Source organism: Microcebus murinus, chromosome 19 (genome assembly GCF_040939455.1).
Source record: "Microcebus murinus isolate Inina chromosome 19, M.murinus_Inina_mat1.0, whole genome shotgun sequence".
NCBI classification, from domain to species: Eukaryota; Metazoa; Chordata; class Mammalia; order Primates; family Cheirogaleidae; genus Microcebus; species Microcebus murinus.
In genome coordinates this window covers 50,595,499-50,608,012 of record NC_134122.1, presented here as the reverse complement: position 1 = coordinate 50,608,012, position 12,514 = coordinate 50,595,499, and the positions used below count along the sequence as shown (strand labels likewise).

The 12,514-nt window shown below is 41.9% G+C and overlaps 1 protein-coding gene across 1 annotated transcript in view; it reads right to left on the bottom strand.

Moving 5' to 3' along the window:
• Positions 1-3,879: 3,879 nt before the first annotated feature.
• CATSPERE (catsper channel auxiliary subunit epsilon) overlaps positions 3,880-12,514 on the bottom strand; it is a 110,296-nt gene continuing 101,661 nt past the window's right edge. The window contains exons 21-22 of the mRNA XM_012751298.3: positions 9,734-9,787; positions 3,880-4,264 (exon numbers count right to left, since the gene is read on the bottom strand). Of these exons, the coding sequence (XP_012606752.2) occupies positions 4,114-4,264; positions 9,734-9,787 (205 nt within the window). The 3' untranslated portion in view covers positions 3,880-4,113. The remainder of the gene's footprint in view (positions 4,265-9,733; positions 9,788-12,514) is intronic.

The window sequence follows — 12,514 nt, the reverse complement described above, 5'->3', positions numbered from 1 at the left end:
ATTCTTCGAATTGGCTTTCCCTTGTATGTTACTTGCTTCTTTCATCTTACAGCTCTTAGAAGGGCCTCTTTAGTTGATATTTTGGTCAGTCTGATGACTGCATTTCGTGACGTCTTCCTGTTTGCATTGAATCTCCCAGGGGTCCTCTGAGCTTCTTGAACTTGTATATCGAGATTTTGAGCAAGGCCTGGGAAATTTTCCTCTATTATATCTTCAAATAGCTTGTCCAACCCTTGAGTGTTGTCTTCTTCCCCTTCTGGTAACCCTATGACCCTCACATTAGGTTTCTTCACATAATCCCACATCTCTTGTAGGCTTTGCTCTTTTCTCTTGTTTCTCTGCTCTATCTCTGTGACTGATTTATTTAATTGGAGGGTGTTATTTTCAATCTCTGAGATTCTTTCTTCTGTTTGGTCTACCCTGCTCTTGAGACTTTCCACTGTATTTTGTAGTTTCCTGAATTGATTCTTCATTTCCAGGAGTTTGGTTAAACTTTTCTTCATTGTGTCTATTTCTTTAGTGAACTTTTGTTCCAGATCCTGGAGGCTTTTTGTGGTTTCTTTGTGTTGGTTATTGAGTTGTTCTTGCAGGTCGTTGAATTTTCTGATGATCCACATTTGAAATTCTTCTTCTGTCATTTTGGTTGCCTGATTTTGGTTGGTGTCTGTTTCTAGGGGACTGGTGCTCCTCTTTGGGGGTGTGTTTTCTGTTTGGTTCTTCATATTTCTGGAGTTCCTTCGCTGATTTCTTCCCATGTTGATCAGTTGTTGTTTCTTTCCTTTAGGTTTTCGTTTGGGCATTCACACGCCTTGTTTAGTTTCTGAGCTGGTAGGTGGTGTCTGTGGGTGAGATTCGACCACCTCCTGTATAATGAGTCAGTAGGTGTTGTGAAAAGGGTGTGCAGGATGCCCTCTCTGTCTGTAGGTGGCACTTGCTTGGAGGAACAGGCTACACTGTTGTTTTTGTGTCCTGTTATCAGCTCTTGTTTCTGTAGAGAGGCACTCTAGTGCCTCAGGTGGTGGGTGGGGCCCTGGGACTTGCAGGTGTGTCCTTTTTTCCCCCTCAGTGAGGGCTGGTCTAGGAGAGAGCCTGGGTGGAGCTTGGTTGTGTAAGCCTGCCCTCAGGCACCACTAATGCCGTTAGCAGGGGTCAAAGTTCTGTTCTCTGCTTCCACAAAAAGCTGTCAGGAAGGGGCTGGAATGGCCCTGCTCAGTCAGAGAGTCTGTGTGTGGGGGTGGGGCTGTCTGAGACCCTAAATCTGGAGTGGGCCTCGCTTCTTTCCTCCATCCCCAACTCCGTGGCTACTCCTGGGCCTCTGCCAGCAGGCCAGACCACACGCCTCCAGGCCTCCCCTGGTTGTGATGCCGGCGGGGAGGTTCCCTGCGCAGGAATGCCACCTGGGCTGGGCACAGGGCCTCCCTTTGCGGGGAGGGTTGCCCTCTAGGACGCTGATCTGCCCCTGAAGGCACACATACCTCAGTAGGCTGTTCACGTATGTCCCTTCTGTGCCCCGGGCAATGCGAGACCTGGGTGCATGGGATCTGCTCTGCAGGTCTGACCTCTGGGTCCCAGAGTTCAAACTATATCCCCACCAGGGAGAGGAGTGCCGTTTCCAATTCGCCCACAGGGAGCCCAAGCTGGGTCTATGTCTCTCAGCCTCAGGGTCTGCCCCATTCTCCTGGGATCACCGTGCCAGCAGCACCTGGGAGGGCTGGCGGGTAGGGAGCTCACAGTCTGAGTTCCCCTTAGTCAGCTGTAGGGTCCTATAAAGGAATTCGCATTTCCTGGAGGTGCCTCCGGCTGGTGGCTATACTGTCTCTATGGGCAGCCACGGATAGGGTCGGCTGAGGGGAGGAGGAGGCAATATGGCGCCTGCCGTGCGGCTCGGGTCTGTGCACACGGAGGTGCCGGGAGGGAGTTGGGAGCCTGGTGCTGCGTCCGCTACAGGCTCACCGCTCGCTGGTGGCAGCCGTCTCTGGGCTGGTGTCCACAGGTCTCTCCATCCGCTGGGGCGCTCACCAGCAGTCCGAGATGCAGGGGAGGGGAAACTTGGCCAATTAGCCTACCCTTCCTGCTGGTCTCCAGGCTGCTCCTGCGGTCTCAGCTTCCAGTTCTCCTCCGCAACTTCCTCCTGTGGAGTCTCCCGGGGTCTCAGGTACCCTTCCTTCCGACCCTCATCCGCTGTATGCTCGTCTTCTTGCTTCTTTCTTCTAATTTCTGCTAGAATCTGTCTTTTCTGCAGAGATGCTCTGTCTTGCGGTGTTTCTCGTCTACCATCTTGATTCTCCCCCAAGAATATGTATTTTTAATAGATTTTGCCAGACTGTTTTCCAAAACACTGTTAACAATTCACATTTCCTTCAGAAATACAAGAGAACTTCTTTCCCATCCCTGACCCCCAGTCTTTCTCAAGAGTCTTACTGTTTTGAATTTTTGCCATCAGTGGAGAAATGCAGGCTCATTGTAACATCGGTTTGCATCTTTCCCACTGCTGGTGAGGTTGAGAGTCCTCAGTACAAAAGCACCTAATTCTGAAGCCAGTCCACCTGAGTTTGAATTCCAGCTTCATCACTTACCAGTTATTGTGACCTTAGGAAAATTATTTATCCTCTATGTGCCAGTTTCCTCATCTCTATAAATGGTATAATAATATTTCTCATCTTATAAGGCTGTTGTGGGGGATTATTAGAATAGTTATAGTTATTAAAATAGTTCCTGGCATGTAGTAACCACTAAAAAAATAGTTGTTTTAAATACGTTTATTGGCTGTTTGGATATGCTCTTATGTGTAATTACTATATTCTTTGCTCATTTTCTATTGGGTTGTTTGTCTTTCTTCCCCCCTATCAAGTTTCAGACTGTATTTCACCTCTTTCACTAAATATTTTAACATTTTCTTCATGTAGGCCATGTACTTTTCATATTAAATTTATATAATTCTTCCCTAGGTCCTACTTGAAGGGAAAAAATAAGTAATAAATACATTTATATAATTCATCACTACAATGAATAGATTACTTTTTATTATTTCTATTGCTGATTATAACTATTATAGAAAGATATTGATTTTTAAATATTTGTGTAGTATTGGGCCATCAAAGTCTCTTATTCTAGTAAAGCTTGTTATAAATTTTGGGTTTTCTAGTTATATAATATTATCTAAAGAAAAGATTTTATCTCTTTTTTCCCCATGTGTATACTGGTTATTCTTCTCTTTTGATGTCAGAACTTTCAAAACAGTGATGAACTGCAGGTAGCCCTGTCTTGTTCTTGATTTCAGTAAAATAAGAAATTCTTTGTGGACAACAGCTTTAGTCTGTGCCCATGGAATTCCATCTTGCTTGTGATCTTTCATTCTGGATTGCCTGCACTGTGGATTTCAGACTTGTTTAGTAGTATCCACAATCCAATAAGCTATTCTTTTACAATGAATCTCTTTATACACACACATGCATGTACACACACACAGGTTCTGCTTTTCTGGTTGAACTCTGATGCAAATGTTGATTGTTTAGAAAGCTGTGATGATATTTGGAGAAATTAAGGAGATTATTTTGAGTCTCAAAATCAAATTTTAACAATTAGAATTAAAATTTAGAACATCAGCTATTCATTCTTAATATAAGCTTTACATTTCATATGTGACTCTACCAGTAGAAAAACTTGTGAAATCTGTTTAAGACAAATTATTTAAATCCACACATTTTTATTAAGTCATTTATACATAAATTAACTATAGCCATATAAAGTTTCATATGAAAAGTTCTGTGCAAAATAATAATATTTGACACATTTATACATTTTCAAAAATTTACTTTCATTCTTAGGAGGGATTGTAATAGCCAAATTTAGTTGTTTTTTTTTTAATGCCATGTAAGAGTATATAGAGTACCTTTAAAATGAATGCAAACATATTAAGGATTAGTTTAATAACACACTATATATATGAAAATATTTCTATTTTGGGATAATTTAAGAACATTTTTCTTAAATTTGGTGATATATGAAACTTATATTTAGTATTTCTTGGTCAAATAGTTATACTCTTAATATAAGTATATCTGCAAACTCCCTCTACATACATGTATTCATATAATCAAACTTTCAGTTTTCCTAACTTTCCTTTGGTTTTGGAGGTTTGTGAAGTGGTTCATAAATATGTTGTCTATAAATATTCATATACCGGAAGTAGCTCAAAACAAGAAGAGTCAAGACCAGTAGCATCAGGATAAAGAGGAAAGCAGCTACCAGGTAGGCACTTGGACTGAAATAAGATTAAAAAAAAAAAAGTCTTTAGAAGTCATCTTTCACACTCTGGTTGTTAATTTACGTAGTCAAACAACTTTTGAATAGCTAGTTACTAAGCCATCGACAGAGAACAAAGACAAGATGATTAATAACACATGACATCTACCCTCAAAGTGTTTACCTCTTAGTGTTTGAGGCTGACCAGGGAGGAAACTAGAGAGTGTGATCAACATAATCAGACAAGGAAGCTTAAAGTTTTGTGGGAGCCACCATCATGGAAGGCCTTCCAGGGGAGAGGACCCTTGCATTGAGTGTGGGTAGGAGTTAGCTTGCTATGAGAAGGAGTGGGAGGAGAAATTAGCTGGGACAGTGTTTTGAGCAAAGGGAGATATATATACAAAGGCATGGAAGCATGAGAAAACCTCAAGGCCACTCCTAGACATTATAGAACTGAAACTAGTATGGTATAACCAGGCTCAGGTCCAGTTGGAGCAGTGAGAAATGAGGAATGAGGGGTGGGCAGGAGCCAGAGGAGAGAGTGTGGCTTTTAGCTTAAAGGCAAGAGGGAGTTTCTGAGGTATGGTATAGGATTGACATTTTAGAAGGATGATTCTGATGGTAGTGTGAAGAATAGATGGAAGGGAAGCATAGCTGTGAAGGCAGAGAAACCAGTTATGAGGTAGTTGTGACAATCCAGGTAAGCTATGATGATGGTCTTAACAAAATTGTTGGCTGAAGAAATGGAGAGAAGTGGGTAGATCTAAGATATATTTAGAAGTTAGATTGGCTTGGTCTTGGTGATTGTTAAGATGGGGGGTTTGAGAAATATGAAGGAATAAAGGATATCTCCCAAGTTTTGGGGTTGGATTACTGGGAGGACTGTGTTACCATTCACTGAAATGGGGAATTCAGAGGGAAGAGCACTTTGTTGAGGGTGTGTGTAAATATGGTTGGCTTACTTTCATGCATATCGAATTTGAGGTACCTGAGGGTCAACTACGTAGGGTGTGTGTGTGTGTGTGTGTGTATACACCATTTATCCGATGCTACTCTCAGGTGGGTGCCAGACATCTGCCTCTCCACCTGGGACTCTGCAGGGGTACCTCCCGTCAGAGTGGACTGGTTTCTTAAGCCAGACACTGTGCTGTTTTCTATTTGGTGTCCTGTATCTGACAGTTTTTAGTTCCCTTTTAATCCATAATTATTCGTTTTCAGTGTTTCCCCAGGTCTCCAGTCCCCATTGCCTGACCTTTCTCCTCTGTGGCTATCAACTTAATCTGGCTCCAGTGAATGATTTCCTTCTTAGAACTTTATTAAATCACTTAACCATCTAGATATCTGCCAGGAATTGTGCAAGGTGCTGGGAACACAATGATGAATAAAAACAGACAAGGAACAGAAAGTTCCTTGGGGAACTTTCATTTTAGTGGGGACATAGTTAATCAAATAATGAGCAAATAAATATAAAATTGCAACTGGTAAGAACTAAGAAGGAAAGATATGCAACGCAACAAAAGCTTACTACTATAGCAGGATTTAACATGGTGAATGGATCAAGAAATGCCTTCATGGGCAAAAGATCATCATTTCAAAATCTGAAGAATAAAAAGAAGTGCAGTTGGTAAAGTTAAGCAGGTAAAGAAGGGAAGGAGGAGTTTCCCAATAGAGGAAATAGCATGTGCAAAAGTCCTGCAATGAGACCGAGTGTGGAGAGGGATGGGGACTGGGAGAAGGCTGGTGGGTCTGGAGCTGGGAAAATGTGGGGGACATGATCCAAGATGAGACTAGAGAAGTAGGTAGGGGTGAGATCATGCAAGGCCTTGTAGGCCACGTTAAGGAGTTTTAATTTTAGAGAAAGAAACTTAGTAGTTCCAAGCTACTAAAATTAGAATTTAAAAAAAATACTCTAGTGAGGAGAATGAATTAGAAGAAAATAGGAATGGATGAGGGGCAATCAGTTAGGTCTATTGCAGAAATAATGGTAGCTTGGATGGAGTTAATAAGAAGTGGATCCATTCAAGACTATTTAGAGATTAAATGAATAGGAGCCAGTGATGATTGGGATGAGAGAGAGAGAGAGAGAGAGAGAGAGAGAGAGAGAGAGAGAGAGAGAGAGAGAGAGAGAATATGAAATGAAATGAATGTGAATTTTAGGTTTTTGAGTCCTAGTCTGGGAAAGGGAACATTGGAAAACAGGACCACAACTCCAGAGGGTAGTTAGTGATTCCCATTCCCATCATAGCCTATATGAGTGGATTCTCTTGGAGCTGTGCAAGAACAATCTATATGGCTAGATGAAATTACCCTGGTGGATTAGTTTTAAGATGGGACGAATGATGGGGTAGGGGAGTGGGTGGTAAGATAGCGTTTAGACATGTCTAGTTTAACTGGTCCTTAAGACATCTAAGAGAAGCGGGTAAGTAGACAGTGGGACGTATGGCTCTGGGATAGAGATATGATTTGAGAGTCATGTGCGTATAGATGCTAATTGAAGTCATGGCTATAGATGAGCTTGCCAGAGTGAGGACTTCAGAAGACAGGCCTAAGCCTAGAGGAGGTCAACATTTAATAGCTGGTGAAGAAGGGGAGGCCCTCCTTACTAGAGAGAGAGGGGGAGTGGCTATAGACATCTACGAAAACCAATAGAATGATACAACAGCCAAAGGAAGAGTCAATGCTATGAAAGATCAAATAAAATAAGACTGAAAAATATCTTATTAGCTCAATATAGGCCAAAGCTATTCTAATGAGAACTGATTGGTGGAGTGATAAGATAGAAACCAGACTGGATGGAATGTAGAAAGCGGGCTGCTTACAGGGAAATGGAGACTGTTAGTATAGACAAGACTTTTGAGAAGTTTTGTCCTACAGAGGAGAAACCTGAGGGTTATTAACCTATTGGAGGGATCTAGCTGAGAGGGAAAGCTGAAGATACAGAAGAAAGAAGGAATAATTGATTTGAAATCTTCCTTAGAAAACGGGAAGGGATAGAGCATAAAGCACAGGTGGAAGAATTATATTTAAAGAGGAGGAATACCATTTCCTTTTTTGTAACAGGGTGGAAGGAGGCAGGATGGGTGTTAGTAGATTTTATGTTGGGAATCAGGAGTAGAGAGAGTTCCCAATTTCTCTGTAAAAGTGAAAACAAGCTCATGTGATGATTGTTAAGGAAAGCAGGTCAGCTAATTAGATAAAGTCTTAAATAGTTGTTACAGAGTATAAGTAAGCATTGGTTGACCAGAGTAAGATTCCCAGGCAATTTGGTGGCCTGCTTAAAGCTGGTGACCAATCTGCCCTGTTGGGCAACTGGGCTGTGCAGTCACAGAGAGAGTAGGTAGCTGGGGATTTGCCCTCTGCAGGAAGTCCCAGAGGGGTAAGGGAGTACTGGTGTTATTGAAATTATGGATTTTGAAATGTAAAGAAAAGGAAAGTAAAAAAAAGGGATTGAAAGTAGAGGTGGTGATCCCCAGTGAGGTTGAAGAAGGGTCGTAGTGGGCACAGTGGAATGAACAAGCTGGAAGGACAGGAACTCCTGCTCAGAGAATGGGATGTCTGCACTGATGGGTTCTGGAAGTAGACAAGTTCGAGTAATGACAGTGTCCAAGGTGTGACTATTGGAGTGGATGGCTGAACTGCAGTAGAGGAGGTCACCAAGGAGGAGGAAAGGCCATGATGTTGGATCCTGGATGAGGACACTGATGTTGGGGCTTGACGTGCAGAGGAAAACAGTGTGATGGGGCCACAGTCGCCAATTAACAAAGTGGAGTTTGGAGAAGACATAGCAACCAAGACAGAGAGAGCCGGGCCTGTAGCACATGCCACGACCTCAGAGGGTCTGGGTATGTTTTGTTCGGATTTTTTGTTTTGTTTTGTTTTATAAGAATGAGGATAAATAATGCTCTGGAAGTGATACCAGAGCCCTGAGGTGCCTGTGTGTGTGTGTGTGTGTGTGTGTGTGTGTGTGTGTGTGTGTGTGAGTGTGTGTGTGTGTGTGTGAGTGTGTGTGTGTGTGTGTGTGTGTGTGTGTGTGTGTGTGTGTGTGTGTGAAAACTGCATTACTAGAGAGGGCTGAGGGGAGGCAGTGTCCCCAGGGGAGATCCTGCTTTCCTTACAGAGATAGAGGGAGGGCTCAGAGGACACTTGAGGATTTAGGCGAGTTTGTTGGTTAAGTGGTGGCAATTCCAGAGGGCAAAATGGGAAATTTGGAAAGTGGTGGAGGAGTTGTGGCCTGGACTAGAAGCGAGGGAGTACCAAGCTCTCTGGCTCCTACAAACTGATCTCCAGTCACTGTTCATGAAAAGCGCTGCCTTACTAGGCGGTATTCACCCCCAGCTAGCCTTCAGGGCCCAGGTGTTAACAGAGGCTAAGCTAAACTCACTAACCTAATGGATCATCCCCTATGCTGTGCCCGTAGTCCTTGGCTGCTGGCAGGTGAGAGGGGGATAGGTGACATCCTCCTCCTTTGCTCTTTCTCCTCCCTAACTCACTCAACTCCCTCTCCTGCCAGTGGGTACTTGGGTGGACGTACCTTAGCATTCACCTAAATCAAATATACCAGCCTAATGAGGAAGAGAAGTCACTGCAAAAGGCTATATGCATTTCCCAAAGTTACCTGGAAACAACTCTTGGTTTATCTCATTTGCAGATTATTCACAACACTAACCTTCCATTAGCACAAAAAAACCCTGGAGTCAGTAATACCTATGGCAGGGCCATGAGCAACTTAATTGTTTTTCGTCCACTTTTGTTTAACATTTTACAAAATAAACCCAAATCCCAAACACCAGGCCCAGGGCAGAGAAGCAAAGTCATTTAAGGTGCTAACTTCAGTATTAAGACTTTGCACTCTGTTCTGCAAGGGAACAGAGTAACAAGAGCATTTTCTGAGGTGTTTCTGAGTCCAGGGAAATGCCTTCACCAGCTGTGTCCTGCATGCGTCGGCATGATGGTCGGCATGATGGTCGTGGTTGAGAGGGGACTCAGGCTCAGAGCGGAGGGCACAGCTACCGTCCCTTCCCAAGCCCCACTGCTGCCTTCTGTAGGCGGAGTTGAAAGACATGTTTGATAGGAAGACAGTAGCTTTGAGTAGGATGGAACAAAAGGGGACTCTTGCTGCTGTAGCAGTTCTCAGGAATTCCTTCCTGCTGTATCCCTGGTATAATACACACATACAACTTTTAGGATGTCTATGTAGGGCAGAAGCAAAATAGCAAGCTTCTGTCATTCAGGAAGACAGATTTCATAGATAGTGAAAAAAATCTAAGCATAGACATATAAAAGCCATTGATTTTGCAATGAACACATCATATAAGTTTTTTTGTTTTGTTTTGAGTGTTCATTTCCATTATATACCATATAATAATATTTTTATGAGAGGATTTAGGTTGGGGGACCCTGAAGAGCAATGGCACAGGCTCTGTTTTTAGCTGCCACTCATGTCTTTTAGAAATTCTCTTATTAAAGCCTAATGGGTACTGCTCATTACCTGGGAATCGCTCCAACGGTCTCTATTGCAAATATAGCTGTTAGGTTACAGAAACTGCAAATTAGAAAAATAATATTAAAGATTAAATTAAGTACCATGTATTTTAAAACTCCTTCCACATCTCTATGGTAACAATCAAATCATATATAATCTTAGTTAAGGCGTCATTTTCTTGACAAGGGACAGAATAGATACATTTATATGAAGGCTGTAAAGAAAAAGATATGAGAAAGATTCACAGAGTGCTCTGAATCCAGATGTGGACAGCTGGGGCACTGAAGCTCCATTCAGGTACAGTCCTGAGGAACAATGGGGAAGGAAAAGCCTCCCAGTGTAAAAAACTGTAAATATTAATAGTATCTATTTTTCTCACTTTTCCTAACAGGAATGATGGCCTGAGGCATAATCATGGGCAGGGGCTAAATGTTTGGCTGCGAGGCCAAGACTTGGAAAAAAATAAGAGTTGGTGTGAAGAAATTTTAGGGAAAATGTATGTAGATGAACTTCTTGGAATGAGACTAGATTATTAGAATATTTGGGTCTCATATGAATGTTTATCAAAAGACCTTTACTAGAGAGGAGGCTCTTAATTTATCACCTGGCCACCAAATGGTTAGCCTCTTTCTCCAGCTACTCAAATGCTTGCTCATTGTTTATGGGCTCATAAACAACGTGGCCATGGTGCCTGGGATGGCTTTATATGCAGGGCTTTCCCCTCACCAAGGCTGACCTGGATACTACCACTACAAAGTACCATACAGTAGTCCTCCCTATCCCTGGGGGACACATTCCAAGACCCCCAGTGGATGCCTGAAACCTCGGGTAGTACTGAACACTATGCATGTTTTTTTCTATACATGCATGCCTGTCATAAAGGTTAATTTATAAATCAGGTACAGTAAGAGATTAACAACAGTAACTAATAATAAAATAGAATAATTATAATAATATGACAGCATCCCTACTCTTGTGTTTTGGGGCCATTATGCAATAAAATAAGGGTTACTGAACACACGTACTATGATACCATAGCAATTGATAACCAAGACAGTTACTAAGGGACTAATGAGTGGGTAGAGTATACAGCATTGATATGCTAGACAAAGGGATAATTCACATCCCAGGCAGGATGGAGCATGATGGTGCAAAATTTCATCACACTACTCAGAATGCTGTGTAATTCAAAACTTATGGGTTGTTTATTTCTGGAATTTTCCATTTCATATTTTTGGACCTTAGTTAACTAAGGGTGATAGAAACCATGGAAAGTGAAACCATGGATAAGGGGGAAACACTATGCAGGCATACCTGTTTTATTGTGCTTCACTTGATTGTGCTTTGCAGATACTGTGTTTTTTTTTTTACAAATTGAAGCTTTGTGGCAACCCTGTGTCGAGAAAGTCTATTGGTGCCATTTTTCCAACAGCATGTGCTCATGTTGTGTCTCTGTGTCACATCTTGGTAATTCTTAGAATATTTAAAACTTTTTCATTATTATTATATCCATTATGGTGTTCTGTGATCAGTGATCTTTGATATTACTATTGAAATTGTTTCCGGATGCCACAGACTGCGTACCCGTAAGACAGCAAACTTAATCGATAAATAATGTGTGTGTTCTGACTGCTCCACTGACCCTATTCTCCTGTCTCTCTCCCTCTTTTCAGGACTCCTTGTCCCCTGAGACACAACAATATTGAAATTAGGCTAATTAATAACCCTACAATGGTCTGTAAGCGTTCAGGTGAAAGGAAAAATTGCATGTTGCTCACTTCATTTCAAATGCTAGAAATGATTAAGCTTAGTGAGGAAGGCATGTCAAAAGCTGAGATAGGCTAAACACTAGGCCTCCTGCACCAAACAAGAATGCAAAGAAGTTCTTGAAGGAAATTAAAAGTTCTACTCCAGTGAACACATGAATGATAAGAAAATGAAACAGCATTACTGCTGATATGGAGAAAGTGGTCTGGATAGAAGATCAAACCAGCCACTACATTATCTGAAACCAAAGCCTAATATGGAGGAAGGCTTTCAGTCTCTTCAATCCTATGAGGGCTGATAGAGGTGAGGAAGCTGCAGAAGAAAAGTTTGACGCTAGCAAAGGTTGATTCCTGAAGTTTAAGGAAAGAAGCCATCTCCATGATATAAAACTGCAAGGTGAAGCAGCAAGTGCTAATCTAAAAGCTGCAGCAAGCTACCCCGAAGATCTAGCTAAGATAGTTGATGAAGGTAACTCCACAAGCAACAGATTTTCAATGTAGATGAAACAGCCCTATATCTGAAGAAGGTGCCATCTAAAACTTCCATAGCTAGAGAAGAAAAGTCAATGCCTGCTTTCCAAGCTTCCAGGGACAGGCTGACTCTCTTGTTGGGGACTAATGCAGCTGGTGACTTTAAATTGAAGCCAATGCTCACTGACCATTCTGAAAATCCTAGGGCCTTTAAGAATTGTGCTAAATCTACTCTGCCTGTGCACTATAAACTGGACTAACAAAGCCTGGATATGATAGCACATCTGTTTATAACATAGTTTACTAAATATCTTAAACTCACTCTTGAGATCTACTATTCAGAAAAAAAAATTTCTTTCAAAATATTACGGCTCATTAACAATGCACCTGGTCACTCAAGAGCTGTACAAGATGTACAAGGAGATGAATGTTGTTCTCACACCAGCTAACACAACATCCATTCTGCAGTCCATGGATCAAGGAGTAATTTTGACTTTCAAATCTTATTATTTAAGAAATACATTTCATTAGGCTATAGCTGCCATAAATA